This window comes from Sinocyclocheilus grahami, unplaced genomic scaffold (assembly GCF_001515645.1).
Source record: "Sinocyclocheilus grahami isolate Dianchi unplaced genomic scaffold, SAMN03320097.WGS_v1.1 scaffold599.1, whole genome shotgun sequence".
Taxonomy (NCBI): domain Eukaryota; kingdom Metazoa; phylum Chordata; class Actinopteri; order Cypriniformes; family Cyprinidae; genus Sinocyclocheilus; species Sinocyclocheilus grahami.
Window position 1 is genome coordinate 1061337 of NW_015505778.1, and position 16168 is coordinate 1077504.

General features: G+C 39.6%; 1 protein-coding gene across 1 annotated transcript in view; it reads right to left on the bottom strand.

The window, feature by feature from the left end:
* The window catches only part of LOC107557334 (KAT8 regulatory NSL complex subunit 1-like), a 24132-nt gene extending 7964 nt beyond the window's left edge, over positions 1-16168 (bottom strand). Inside the window, exons 1-2 of the mRNA XM_016240719.1 lie at positions 15602-16168; positions 9868-11279 (exon numbers count right to left, since the gene is read on the bottom strand). Of these exons, the coding sequence (XP_016096205.1) occupies positions 9868-11213 (1346 nt within the window). The 5' untranslated portion in view covers positions 11214-11279; positions 15602-16168. The remainder of the gene's footprint in view (positions 1-9867; positions 11280-15601) is intronic.

Sequence of the window (16168 nt, forward strand, 5' to 3'; positions counted from 1 at the left end):
TTTGAACTCAAATCAACATTTATTTAGGCCTAGTTAATTATTCAACAAGTAGTGGGATAATGGCATAAGGTACAGTAAGATGGTCACATTTATTTTGTGATAAAGGCCACTGAGTCCTGCTCCAAATAATGTGACCAAATTATTCATGCTAGTTTACTGCAGCCCATTTTAGCCGCAAAACATGTTTTAAACAAGTTAGACATTTAGTTGTTTAGCTAACTAGGAGAGCCATTAGAGGGTTAGCTCTGTTTACTTCAAGTAAAAACTGGATTTAAAACAAACAAAAAAAAATTTTCTTGACTTTTCCAGCCCTGATGGTCCAGATTACAAAATAAATCAGTCATCTTGATTGAAATAACGAGTTTAACACATAGACGGCACTGTTAAACATTAAGTACACAGACTCATCTTTACATGTCACTTGCAGACTCCACATTATGAATCAATACAGTTAAATACAGTCAGTAGTTTTAATGTAACAGTCCCACAAAATGACACTTGTCAGCTTGATTTTAAACTTCCTTTTTAACTTCCTTTGCAACCAAGAGAAGGCAGGAAAGGGAAAGTATATCTAGGGGTGGGCAATATGACCAAAACATGAATATGAATCATTTTGTTTCATAACACTGCAAGTGCAAGGTGTAATTTTGTGTGATGGGCTGGTGTTGTGACTACAAATGTGAAACTGGTTGTTCATACTGGTTTATCAGGGCTTCATGATAAACACACTCCTGTAGTGTGAGCGGTACACCCTATATAAAAGCACACCACCATCTCATGGCAAAGTTCCTCTCAGCACATTCCCACAGCGTCGAGCCTCAGAATACACACTGTGCCCGCCCTCACACGCAGCCACTCACATTTACCCACGTGGAACCCGGCAACTTGCTGTGACAAGATAAACGAGGGGAAATTTACATGTGCACCAGAGCCCTATGAACCTCCATCACACATGGGATATTCAATATTATTATGCTGCTCACTGGAATACTCTCTTTAGTAGTTCTTAGTGGTAATGCATTCATTTGAACTCAAATCAACATTTATTTAGGCCTAGTTAATTATTCAAAAAGTAGTGGGATAATGGCATAAGGTACAGTAAGATGGTCACATTTATTTTGTGATAAAGGCCACTGAGTCCTGCTCCAAATAATGTGACCAAATTATTCATGCTAGTTTACTGCAGCCCATTTTAGCCGCATTCACACTAGACTTCGAGCTTGCAAAAATGCTCTCCGGCGTCTTTTTAAAAACATAAATTAAACACTTAAATAATAAGTTGTATACAATATACACCGCAAACCGACAATGACACGTGATGTATCATTCTTCTTTTGTTCACATGTCTTCACATGATACAAATTCACAGGTAAGAGTTCAAACTTTAACTCCGGAACGCAGCGAAATGCGAAACTTCTTCGTATGAGCTTGTGTTTGCGAATGCATATGAATGGAAGTCAATGGAGCGTGTGTAGCGTGTAATGTGTAGCGTGACCCTCGACAGACCCTTTATCAGCGACTATATTCTTTATGTAACAATTGCTTAAAGGGATAATTCACCCAAAAATGAAAACAACACTCAAGTTGTTCCAAACGCTGGTAACAAAAAGTTGACGGTAGCCACTGAATTCCAGTATTTTTCAGAGTATTTTTTTCATACAATGAAAGTCAATGGCTACTGCCAACTGTTACCAGCATTCTCCAAAAATATCTTCTTTTGTGCTCAACAGACAAAAGAAATTCATACAGATTTAAGGGTGTGTAAATTATAACAGAATTTACATTTTTGGATGAACTATCCCTTTAATTGTTGTCATCTACTCTTCCATACGTGCACGTGTGCGTTTGGACGAAGGGGAGAACGACAACAAAGGAGTCGTCCTCCCTCACTGTGCCTGCTGTGAAGTGAATCATCTCTTAATTGTGTTTCATAAATCACATTGGGCTGATGGAGGGAGTACAAAGACAGAGTCGTTTAGCATAAATGCTCTGCTGCCTTTGTTCTTGGCTTTCAGACTGTGAGACTGGATGAACCAAAACACCGATAAATACCAGCCGACTGACACGCTGGCTTAGCAAACTGTTTTATATGGAGCCCTGCCTGTTATTTTTCACTCATATAGATTAAGAGTTACACTGTATTTTAGGTTCAAGAGAAAATGAAAGCAATTATAACAGGGAGGGATGAACTTCTACGATATGATAGTGTGTCTAGTAAGCGGTCTTGTTGTCTGCTGCCTGCATAAGCAGTTGCCTTTCAAGGCAGCATGCTAACTGAAATAAGACTACAGACTCTCCATAGGATGCTCGTCTTGCAAGTGATTCCAATATTAGCATTAGCAGATAACTAAATTCTGGAACAGAGCTGCAAGTAGGGCTGTGTGATTAATCAAATTATAACTGATATCATGATATGGCTTAGTGCAATGCATGTTTCACAGCGAAGCGCAGCACTGTGCTCATTTACACATGAGCAGCTCATTATCCGCCAGTGTTTGCAGCGTCTCAGTGTGGCTCGGTCTTTGCATTTAAATTATGCATGCTTAATTTAAAAAAGAAATTAGGCTATGAATATGAGTGATTGTAATATTAGTAAATGTAATTTTACAGTTGTATATTTTTTTATTTTACAGTGAAATGTTACAATAGTAATAATTCTTTTGTTTTCAATAATTTCTATGATGCATAGTCATTTGTGACCCTGGAGCACAAAAGCAGTCTTAAGTCGCTGGGGTATATTTGTAGCAATAGCCAAAAATACATTGTATGGGTCAAAATCATTAGGATATTAAGTAAAGATCATGTTCCATGAAGATATTTAGTAAATTCCCTACTGTGATTAGTAATATGCATTGCTAAGAACTTCATTTGAACAACTTTAAAGGTGATTTTCTCAATATTTTGATTTTTTTTGCACCCTCAGATTTCAGATTTTCAAATAGTTGCATCTCGGCCAAATATTGTCCAATCCTAACAAACCATACATCTTATGTTTATAAGCCATACAGCTTATTTATTCAGCTTTCAGATGATGTATAAATCTAAATTTAAAAAAAATGGACCCTTATGACTGGTTTTGTGGTCCAGGGTCACATTTTTATTTTAGCAATAACAATAATTATTATTATTGTTGGCTTTTAATTATATTATTATTTTTATTACTACTTTAAATAAAAAAAAAACACTGTTTGAATGATTTTTGTATTTTTTTCTGTATTTTGAGATTTTTTTTCCCCAGATACAGACCTAGCTGTAAAAATATGTTTGTAGAACAAGGGGGAAACACATGAATCAGAAAGAATCCACACAAATATGATGCATGTTTTCTATGGGGGTTGAAAGCACAGCTGTAATTCTTGAGACATGACGCACAAGCACGAGCAAGGACGTGAGCAAGAATGGAACAGATGGATGAAGAGAAAGGGAGAGAGGATCAATAGAGAAATGCAGAGGAATTATGAGGGAAAGATGGTGAAAAAGGGGTGGAGGAATGCAAGACGAAAAGAAAGAGAACATCTGAGAAAGTGAGAGAGGAAAAGGTTACGTAACACGAGTGGGCTCGGCTCAGACAGTGAGAATGGGAGGAGGAAGAACATAAGAGGAGAATGGTGAAGAAAGACTGCTGAATGGGAGAGAGAGAGAGATGTGACAGAGGAGACAAAAGAACAGAAAACAAGGAAAATACTGAAAGTCCTGACAACATAAGTGTTTTATGATGGTTTCTAGGGGCACACATACCCAAATACATCAGCTTCTGTCAAAGGCCAACAGCAGATTTGGGGGGATATTATGAATGCACAGTTTATGCATGAAGGACTGAATCTGGCTCATATTTCTCAAACGCAAACAAATAAACTAATTCTAGCCTTTATCAGATCAAAAAAGGCACTTCCTGATTAGCTCTGTTTTCTCACATACCACGTGTGAATCTCTTGTCAAGAATATGTTGGGGTAACTTTTCCCTTTCAGTTTATACTATCTTTATCATAAATTAAATGTATTACAGTATTTCTGGTAGAAAATGTCATTCCAAACTTGTATGACTTTCTTTCTTCTGTGGAACACACACACAAAAAAATATTTTGAAGAGGTTTTTGTGACCACTGACTTCCATTGTATGGACAAAACCTCAGACATTTCTCAATTTCTTCTTTTATGTTCCACGGAAGAAAGTAAGTCATACAGAGTTAAATGTGGGTGACAAAATGATGACCAAACTTTCATTCTAGGGTGAACTACCCTTGTATATCTTAAAGGTGACATATCATGAAAATCTGACTTCTCCAGGTTTTAAGTGCTATAATCAGGTCCCGGTGCATCTACCAACCAAGGAAACGTGAAAAAAATTAACCTAGTAACTTTGTTTTGGGAAGCCTTTTTCTGCAAGCGTCTGAGAAAACGAACGCGTCTGATTTCACTCCCTTGGTGACGTGGCAAAGGGATCTCATTATAATATTACCGCCTCTTAATCTGTAAGTTTCCACCCACGGCGCCGTCATTTGACTTCGCAAGCGACAACAGTGTACCAGCTCTAATGCCATGGAGAAAGTTTGAGCAAAACATGCGAACTGTTCTGTGTTTGGCTGCACAGACGAGCACAGAACACTGTTTAGAGTCCCAGCCTCAGAGGAGACAACAGAGCAGTGCATTTCTTGATTTATTAACTGTATATTACGCTGCTGCCACACAGATCTAAAATAAACATGCAATTTATTTCCCAGCTGTTTACCTTCACAGACATAACCCACTGTTTTTTGTAACTCATGCGTGTTTTTAACGTAAACCTGTGTGTGAATGAGAATTTAGTTTAGTACTCACATGCTGTGTGGTGGCCGCTTTCTGTCCGTGTGCTTCGGGTGTGTGCTCTCAGAAAACCGTATATCAGAAGTTTAAACTCATATGTTTTTTTTTAGCACGTACGAGCTGTAATGGCGTAGCTCTATTCTGGAAAAGGGGCGGGGAGCAGCAGCTCATTTGCATTTAAAGAGACAGGCCCGAAACACCAGAGACTTATATTACATATTGTAAAAAGGGGCATAATACAGTGGGGGAAAAAAGTATTTAGTCAGCCACCAATTGTGCAAGTTCTCCCACTTAAAAAGATGTAGCACTTGTTGTTCGTCATTTCTCCGATCACAAATGCAGACATGGTTTTATGTTTACGCGGCGCGATGCAACGCAATGCATAAAAAGACAAGTCATTATAATCAGTAATTATGTCTCCATTGGAAGCAACAAATGCATCGTTTATAATGGGTTTTAATGTTTTTGTCTCGTCGCTCCGGCTGGACAGGGCATCACAGTATGATAAGGGGCGTAACATTTCCATCACACGCTTGAGGTAATTCGGCCAATCACAACTCACTGGATAGCTGGCCAATCAGAGCACACCTCGCTTTTCAGACCGATGAGCTTTGTAAAAATCGACTCGTTTCAAAAAGGCAGGGCATAGAGGAGAAACAATAATGTACAGTATGTGGAAAATAATGTGTTTTTTGAACCTTAAACCGCATAAACACATTTCATTACACCAAATACATAAAATAATGTTCTTTTTAGCAACATCATATGACCCCTTTAAAAGCTTCCAATAATGAGTGTGGGTGTTTGGGATCAATGTCCTGAGATGAACAAAGTTTAAATTCATCTTGATTTAACTGCAGTCAGAGGACAACAAGCAGCAGTTTCTCATGCTCTAGGCTAATTTCCCAACCATCACAGCGTGATGTCATAAACATGTGCCGAGAAACATTAGTCAGAGAGTGCTGCAAAGGACGAAACGGGGCTGAAAAGTCACTTATTTAGAGCAGGATCATCATCAGTGTTCAGCCAGCAAGCACACACCCTGAATGGATTCAAGCATGTGATAGTGGTGTTTAAAAAAAAACAGGGCATGTTTCAGTGAGCTCAAATTTGACATCCAAAATCTGCATTCACGGATGCCTGATTATTTAAGTCAAAGGTGCAAAGTCAAGTCAGCAAGCTGCTAAATGGCTCCTTTTAAAACAGCTTCCATTAATAAATCAACCTATAAAAATGTCCAGCAACTTATCTCCCTGAATATTAAAAAATTGGTCTAAACTTTAAAGCAACAGGATTTGAGCACCTATATAATGCCCTATTTTTCAACTTCAAGGAGTCTGAAATGCATGTGCTTCTGAGCTCACAATGCTTAAACTGTTATTCTCTGCTCTGTATACGCAAAAAAAATTATTAAAAGAAAAAGGAAGTAGAAACAAAAATTACACATGAAAGTTAAACTGCTTGAATCTGCTTTTTTATCCATCACCCATGGTTTACTTTGATTTTAATATTAACAAAAACATCAGGGTTCTCGGTTTCACCCTCTCTATTTTCAAATAAAATGAATCAGACTCTCCCTCAGGGGCCAAACAGGAAACTTAACCTTGCTGAATTTTCTAAATAAGACCACAGCCAAGGAGGATAGCTGAAATGACTTTAGACTAGACTGCGTTATGACAACAAGATCTATGATCTCACTGTACAAACAAGGTCGGACTGGAAATTAACAGTGACTCTCTACAAGGTTCAGGGCATGAACACACAGGCCTACAGTCAGAAACATACCCCCACGCTCCCTTGGGGCTCCTGTGATCAGCCCACATAATGTGCCTGCTTCACCATAGTGATGCTGTGCAATGGTTTGATGAGACTAAATCAGAAAATGCATCCCAAATCACGCACTTATGTGCTATGCTATGCCATTTTGCACTGTGTTGAGCAGTGTATTCACAGTGAAAATTCCAAAAAGAGACAGTGTACTTTGCATGATGCACTTAACCAAAAACACTGTGCACTCAACTGTTGCAGCTTTCTTTACCTAACAGAAAGGGAGGGGATATTATGGCGTTATTTTAATGACAAATGTCGAGAGCGCATAATTGTAGCGCAAAAGCACATTAATATAATGTGCGAGCGCGAATCTCTCCTCTCGCGCGCGCTCAGATACACGCTGCTCTCGCCCGGAGACAGTGTTCAAATCACTTAAAACACATCTCTCCTCTCACTCAAACTGTGTCCTGTGCACTCACATATAGATATTAATTATTTTCGCACCAGAATTAAACGTTGTCAAAAGTTATCATTATGCACTTTTAAAAGGTAGCCTAGTCTCAAAACAGATTTGTGCAGGGCCTTTCCTTGATTTTTTATTGTTGTATATTTGTTTTAACAAACTGGTTATTGTAGCTACTTTGTTTTACTATATCTTTTTTGTGTTTGTATTTTGATCTTTTCTGCGAATGCACATATGCATCTCTTTGTAAAGTAGGCTACTTTGTATACACTGTTTTAAAAGGCGCTATATAAATAAAGCTTAAACCAATCAGACCGATGAAAATACTACGTTAAATCTAATTGGCTGAGTGAACTGAACCTGGAATTCTTTTGACAATCAAAGATGGATCTTTAATTTCTTTCCAGTTTAATAATATTTAGCAATGTTAATGAAATGTACCCTATAGAAATGGCTAGGAATTGGGTGCATATAACCTGTCCAACTGGTTAGTCTGAGCAATTTATCTAAAAACAACATATTATAGCCTATGGCTCTAAAGACTTCATATAAAACATCAATGTTATGTCATAATATGTCACATACCTCAACTCAATTTAAAATCATTGCAATAGATTCTCAGTTGGTATGATAACAATAATATGTAACAACTCCTCAAATCAACATCAAATGCAAAAATAGATGTAAATGATGCAAGATATAATACAATAAATGCTCTAATAGCATCGGTGTTTGGACATTTATTGGGAGTTTTTTTTTTAATCCAGTGTTTGTTCAGTTCAGAATTTTGTTTTTCATGACAATCCACTTAATATTAGCTACACATTCAATGCCATTTTTTTTTCATGACAATCCACTTAATATTAGCTACACATTCAATGCCACTCTCCTCTAAAACAGTGAATATACAGTTATATGACAGTTACATTGTCTGCAAATGCATTAAACCCATAGAACAGAATGTAGTAATGTTATGGCAAATATGAAAAATTCATTATAGTGTTATATTTGGTCTCCAAATCGGTAGTATCGGTTTAGAGAATAGTGCATCTGACCCATATCTAAATAGTTCTGCCTTAAAACAGAAGATTTAAGATTTAAGATTCAGGTGCGAAAATAATTAATATCTATAGCGCGTGAGCACAGAGAGATTTGTGAGTGCACAGGACACAGTTTGAGTGAGAGGAGAGACACGTTTTGTGCGAGAGCAAAGGAAATCCAATCACTGTTCCACGCGCTCGTGCATTATATTAATGTGCTTTCATGCTACAATTATGCGCTCTCGACATTTGTCATTAAAATAACGCCATAATATCCCCTCCCTTTCTGTTAGGTAAAGAAAGCTGCAACAGTTGAGTGCACAGTGTTTTTGGTTAAGTGCATCATGCAAAGTACACTGTCTCTTTTTGGAATTTTCACTGTGAATACACGGTAGTATCGGTTTAGGGAATAGTGCATCTGACCCATATCTAAATAGTTCTGCCTTAAATCAGAAGATTTAAGATTTAAGATTCAGGTGCGAAAATAATTAATATCTATAGCGCGTGAGCACAGAGAGATTTGTGAATGCACAGGACACAGTTTGAGTGAGAGGAGAGACACGTTTTGTGCGAGAGCAAAGGAAATCCAATCACTGTTCCACGCGCTCGTGCATTATATTAATGTGCTTTCATGCTACAATTATGCGCTCTCGACATTTGTCATTAAAATAACGCCATAGATATCAGATTCTGAGGCTAGTTGACAAAATAGACTTATAAAATTCACACATTACAGGGTAGAGTACATGCATTGTATACCCTCTTAAAAAGGTTTCAAAAGGGGGTTTTCACACTAATGCCACAGAAGAACCATTCTGGGTTCCCCAAAAAATCTTGCAGTGAACAGTTCTTAAAAGAACCATTTTTTTCTCAGTGTGAAGAACATTTTAATATTCTAAAGAACCTTTTTCCACTATAATGAACCTTTTGTGGAATGGAAAGATTCCATGGATGTTAAAATATCTTCATGGAACAACAGATGCTGATAAAGAGCCTGTATTTTTATGAGTGTAATGTATAGTACGTCAAGGGACATGACTAAAGGCTCTGCTCCAAAGGCAATCCCAGAAAGAAAGACAATGTGGGTTCAGTGAAAAATCCAAGGTGATGGACAATGGAAGAAAAATCTACATTACAAAACCAATTTATTACTCACCTAAAACAATTAATAAAACGGTTCAATCTAAATTTGAGTATTTTACGCATAATATTAGCATGTACTATGCATTTATGCTTATAAGAGTGTAACGCCATTATCAACACGTCTGTGAATGTCATGTGAACCTATTTGTTTGATGACTATACTGTTTCAAATTGATTACTGTGTAAACATGCAGTACACATGCATCTCGTGCATAACACAGCGTTCTAAAAATGAAAAGAAATTAAACGTTTAAAAAACATCTTGCTCGTGACACCGCATTCTAAAAATGTGGCGCTCAAATTAAAAGTAGTTCAACGCTCAACTGATCTTTTCTTCCATATTGTGACGTACATCCGAATGCAACCTACATATTTTATATCGTGAAATAAAATATGTAGGCTTGGACTTACTTGTTGTTTGGATTTTGAGGTGTGAGCACAAAAGTTTAGGCAGATAAACATAAGCTTGCGGCATGGGGTTTGAATGGACTAAATGATTGGAAAAATAATGCATACATCGCCAGAGAGAAGTCTAGCAAGATCAGTTCACATTTTGATTAAACAATTATTCATAGTAAGATCTATAACATGCACTTCATTTCATGTCTTTAAAAGTAGACTCTTTCTGAAAACAAATGTTTGACTTACAGTTTAATATGACGCTGGTCAACATCCGCTCTGGTAAGCTCCTCCTCCTCGATGTCACTCTCTCCTCCCGAACTGCTTTCGGTAGCGTCCGAGTCAAACTGAGCCTCTGTCACTCGCAAATGCGTGGTGCCGCTGAGATGCAGTTGATCCAGTTCCAAAGCCACCCTACCACCCTTCAAAAACCGACTCAGGTTATGTGCGTGGGTGCCCACGGAAGCGCGAGACCCTCTCCACGCCCCTGGATCCGCCCTGCGGCTAGATGTCGGGGTCAAAGTGCGGTCCAGAAAACCAGCAAGTTGCTGTTTGAAATGCCGTTCCACCTGCTTGGCCTGCACCACCTGCAGCCGCTTGCGAAGACGCAGCAGGCGGCCTTCGATGTCCGTTTGCCTGTGTTGGCTCTGCTGAGCCCGATCCCAGAGCAGAGCCTCCAGGTTGGGAGTTGAAGGGGATGAGTCATCATGGACTGGGGAAGAGCTAAGGGACGAGGGACAGTCGACGACATTGTTACTGTTTGTTTCGACTACCATTCCACCAACGGGACTCTCCGGTTCTGCGTTAACCTCTGCACTTTCAGACAAAGCCGTGAGCTCCCTTTGTGATGACACGCCTTGAATGCTTGGTGTCAAATTCTGTTGTGGCTTCACATCGCCATTCTGTCCACCGGTTGCAAAGGTACCAACAGACTTCGAGGACACGGATAACAGCGCTTCCCCATTGGTGGAAGGCTGGTTGCTGTCTCCATTCACTGTGGCCACACTGCCTTTCTCAGCCACGGCGGCACTAGGTACGGCCACTTTCTTGGAGAGTCCGTTCACAGGCACCATGGTACTTCCAGCTCCGGTACCGTTGACCAGACTCTTCAGTTGACCTCCAGTCAGCTCAAGTGCGTGGCGCTTGCGCAGCAGGAAGTCGCTGCCTGCAGCAGCACTGGGGAATATGGAGCTGCTCAGCAGGCCGTGGCTCTTTAGCACCGACTGCTTGATGAGGACACCTTGCAGCTTCAGTGACTCCTTGACTTTGGTGGACGAGGGCAATGGTTTGACATCAGAGCACAAGTACGGTGCCAGCTTGCCCAGAGACGGGGCTTTAGAAAGGGGGTCCTGCTCCTGATCCTTGACGCTGTGATAATGGGCGAAGTTCTGTCCGTCGTCGGCGTTGATGTGACACTTGCCGTTGGTGTGGCTACCGGCAGAGTCCGAAACTGAGTCAGAGATAAGGATGTTACTGGCGTTGCTGTTGTTCTCGGTGCTGCCGGGGGACAGGGTGGATGAGGGAGAGGCAAGTTTGAAGCGGATGTGGCGGGCTTCGGCTGGGGCGTCAGTCAGAGCGGGCGCCATCGCAGCCATGCAGGGCCAAGGAATGGACACGGCAGCCTGCACCTCCAAACCTTCACTCCAGCCCACCTACACAGCCTGGATACAAAGAGGGGGGAAAAAAGATTTAGAAGACTGCAAATATACACAATATTTTGAAGGTGAAGACGAATATCAAGAGTATTCAATAATCTTTAATAACAACCTGCTGGAGATACAAGCCATTTAAACTAATATTTCTAATATTTACACTCAAGCAGAAAAGCAGTTTGCAGCCCACTGCACTTCTGTAATCTTCATATTTATGACTAAAGGGTGGGGCTTATTTATTCATTTATCCACATGAATTGTGTAAGATTATTATGACTAGGAGTTTTCTTATCTTAAACGTTTTCTTACAAGACCAAGTTTCAGCAAACTTAATTTTGCGGATCAAAATTTGGAAGATAAATAAAATGCCTAAACCATAACTGCAATCTCTGTCTGATATTCCTTCTCCCAAATTCAGGCCAGCAGGCCTTCAACAAGATTCTTTTTTCCCTAACCTATTCATTAAACTTTAACAATAAGCAGCCGGTGAGACAAGCTATTTAGTCCACTTACTGTCTGATAATAAAAATAAGCATTGCACTTGTGTAATCTGTCTATTTAAGACTGAAACAGGATATTCAACGGGTGGGTCTTTTTTATTCATTTTTTCCACATGAATTGTCTAAGGAGCGTTCTTATCTTAAAGGTTTTCTTACAACAGCCCATTTCGGGCTTCACATTTTTTTTAGGCATTCATGAGTTAAATACCTGAAACACAACTGCAATCTCTGCCTGATAATCCTTTTCCAAAATCCATGCCAGCAGGCCTCCAATAAGATTCGTTTTTGGGATAGGGCATATTGTTTTGGGAGGGAAACTCTTTGGAATAACATGCAGTGTTGAATCGTTCACAATAAGACCAGGAACGTACACTATTTCAATTGTGATGCCATATTGATTTTTATTTTAGTATCAATACACTGGATAAATAAATATAAACACAGATCAGAAGATAACTACTGATAACAGAGTAAGTGGACACAAACAGAAATTTGCGTTATCAGTAATTCTTGGACATGAATTTATCTGCCCCGATGCTCTTCACCTCAAAGTAAAAAAGGGAATGAGAACTCATTGACCTGAACTGAGCGGGGACCATTACCATAGTCGTTAGTAGGGAAAGACCTACTCTATTCAAGCTTATGTAAGAGCAAGCCTTCTCAATTTACCCCTCCTCCTCTGGCCTCAGCAGACCATCTGTGTCAACGGAATTAGGAATATGCCTTTAGGCCTCAACAGATAAGAGACTATCTTTTCATAAGTGCATGTAGATGGTTCAACTCATGAATTACCACGTTACAAATACCCATACCTCAACTCCAACAAACACAGCTGTAGAGTATTTCACTACTAACAAAATATGTCAGTGTGGCTTCTTAATTATTATAATAGCCACTGCAATATCAAAGGAGGTATACAGACACACCAGGGCCTTTCGCACCGCTTTAGTTTCAGAACAAAATGTACAGTACGATTTTTCGCGAACTATTTCCCAGTACTATTTAAAGGGTTGCATCCGCACCGACAGTGTGTACTAAGAAGTGACGTAAGCCGGTCGACAGCTTTCGTCATTTGTGCGCGGCGTTCAACAATGGAAACAAAGAAGAACAACATTAACAACAGGAGGATGGAGGACGCTGTGATCGGAGCTGTGTTTTTGTTGTGCGTCGCGGGTTTCACAATAATGGACATGGAAAGTCGACGTATACGTAAAGCGATTGAAAGAACGGAAAGGAGGACTAAGAATCTCCAACGACAACTGGCAGTGCTACATTTGCGACAAGTGCCTGCACTTCAGCGTCCGTCCATCTATCGCTGTTCTCCACTTGCGAAATAAGTTGACACAATGTTTACAGTATGTTTACACAGTGTTTTAAATCATGGCGGGTGAGGGCGTTTTCATACTCGTTTAGCCAATCAATGTCTACTTACCTCACGATTAGTACCAGTTGTGCTGGTTAGACCCTGCTCCGGAGTAGGAGCTAATTTGGTTCTCGAAAAAGGCAGTCCGGTACTAAAATCACACCCAGTTCCGGCAAAAAGTGGGTAGTTCCACAATGAGTTCTAGTACTATGAAAAGGTTCCCACGGTGCGAGAGGCCCTACTGACACAAGAGGGTGAAGGATATTTTACTGATGATACATCACTTGCCAGCAGTTTTACATGAAAAGTACACTCAATAAGTAACTCAATAAATTAACATTAAGCTAGCTTTTATTTGTCACAATATTACCAATTGGTGATAAATGATATTTGATTACGAACGGCTGCGACTTCACACAAAAGAGGTTTGTTTGTTTTAAGGTCTTTGTCTCTGCTTTGTGAAAACACTTTATAAAGTAAATATTTTATTAATAAGGTTATTATTATTAGCAGTTACTCTATCAACTGCATGACATGAAAAGGGATGGTCATGTGATGAAAACATAGTGGTGCCCATGAGGGGGCGACCCGCTCCATCTACACTATAACCGCTTTTTCTTCTTCTTCTTCTTCTTCTTTTTTTAGCACACTGATATTTTCATTTCAAAAAGTAATGTTCGGTCGTTTTAGCTAGCAACAAATTAATGTAATATTTAATCTGAAACATTAAAACAAAACGCTGGGTGTGTTCTTTCTCAGGGAGTTTGTCAAATATGTCAAAGTAGTAAACATGACAAATCCGGTTAAGGATTAACAAAGAAGGGTTTCTGCGTTCGCGCTGGTAATTTCAAATAAAATCAAATAATCGCACGTTTTCTCAGCATGACTGCTATAACAAGCGAACTTAATACAGGAAATACCGGTATACAGTGTTGCCAACTTAGCAATTTTGTTGCTAAATTTAGCAACTTTTCAGACTACCCCAGCAACTGTTTCTTCCAAAAGCACCTAGCAACAAATTTAGCTATTTTTAAAAAATTTATTTGGCAGCTTTTAGCAACTTTTGATAAGTGACTCGAACGATAAAAAGGCACAGTTTACCATTTAAATGACACAAAAAGAGGAAACCAAAGATGCCTAGCAGTACACACGTTACAGGAATTAAGTTAGCTGCTATTCGCAATTGTTTAATTTAATAGTAATAATAATAATTGAATACTGTTATTTTTCATTTATGAGACACTTTGTTAGTAGCTTGTACCTGTGATTGTTGATGAGTTAGTACACTGTAAGAAAAATATGCAGAAAAATGGAAAAGGACATTTTCCAGGACATCCGTTGTAACCCGAAAACACAAAATACAATGCGTGATTAAAAATGCAGGTACAAAAACCTGTGGAAAAATCCTTCACATTAACACAGTAGATTGTGCATTATTTTTTTATACTTTTCTTACAGTGCAGCATCCTAACTAACTCCTAATAAACTGCTTTAAAGTTTAAAATAAACTGTAATCGTTCAAAAATGTGTACGATTTCGATAATTCAATGAATTTAAAAATAGTTATTTATATGTTAATATTATATTATGCATTTATATCGCTACGAACAAATCTAAATGAACATATATAAAATATGTCTTTGCTGAGATTTGACACAATTTTGCATCGTGATTGCGTAATGACGTCATCACGCAATGTCATCACAACATCATTTAGCAACAAATCAACCTTCCTTCAGCAACTTCCCCTGAAAACTAGCTGGCAACACCGCCGGTATAATACACGCTTCGGATCAATAACAGGTCATACGTTTATAAATTCGTTTATAAAATCTCACACACCAATGCCTAGCTACTTACAACCATTTTCCGCGTTAGCAAGCAGCTGCTGAACACATTCACGCCGCTTCCGTGGCGTTTCGGCTCCGGCTCCAAGACTAACGTTACACGCAGAAGCTCATTAAACACATCGTATGGCGTTTTAATGCATTGCTGCTAAATGTCTCGCAAGCCTCGTGCTGTAAATGGGAGCATTGCACATGTTTAGTATGCTCTCAAACGGCCTTCCTTAACATTATGCAAGTCATTTAACCAACAATTTGAACGAGAACCGGTTTGCAACCGATAAGGTAACTTAGTACAGACTAAACGAGGCTGCTAGTTGTAGATCAAAACATGAGGAAGATATATATATATATATATACGTCCGTTATAGCTGAAATAGCGAGGGGAGTAATAAATAAGCGCGCGTATGAGAAAGTGCTAGATAGTAATCTGTTTTAAAGCAAACATACAAGCCTTCAAACCCCCATAAATAAAACGATACATAAAACTATTGCAAATACAACAGTCCCTGGCACCATGAGTTAAACTGGAAGCTCAGGTATGTTTGCAGGATTAGGTTTATGTAACACAAACGCTGCTGCTGCTCGAGATCGTCCACTAACAAAGAAAAAGGAGGAACCTACCACGTGACAGGCGCGCGCGATCCGAGGGAATTTCGGCAACTATTCCTCCACAATCGCACGATAATGTCACCAAAGCCCGAGATAAGCCGTTTGGTCAAGCAGCCCCGCCGCCTTTGCCATATCCGCGTCCGCTTCGTGAAAAACACCCCGGTTTCAGGAACCCTTTTCGCTGTCGGCTCCGGAATCACGAAATGGTTGATACTAGACAACACCTTGCCGCTGCCGTCCCCTTCAGTGGATTATGGATAGCAAATGTATAATTTTTTCTGTATATTATGAATCGATGTTTTGCTCGGATACGAGTTCTTTTCATATACGCCTTTATTTACAGATTGGAGGTGGCATGGACCACCGGTTTCGAGATCATTTTCTCATCGTTGCAGGGAGAAACGCACGAAAGATGGCGCCTCGTTCGTCTCCCTTGGATTTGAGGCGGACAAACACAGATGCAGAGCGTGTCGCGAGAAGCCTGTAGGCGGGAGACGTTCTCTCGCCCGCCGCTAGAGTGAGCGCAGAGCAGCTGTTCACCGGCCGGCCACTAGAGGGGGACCGCGAACGCTAACACAT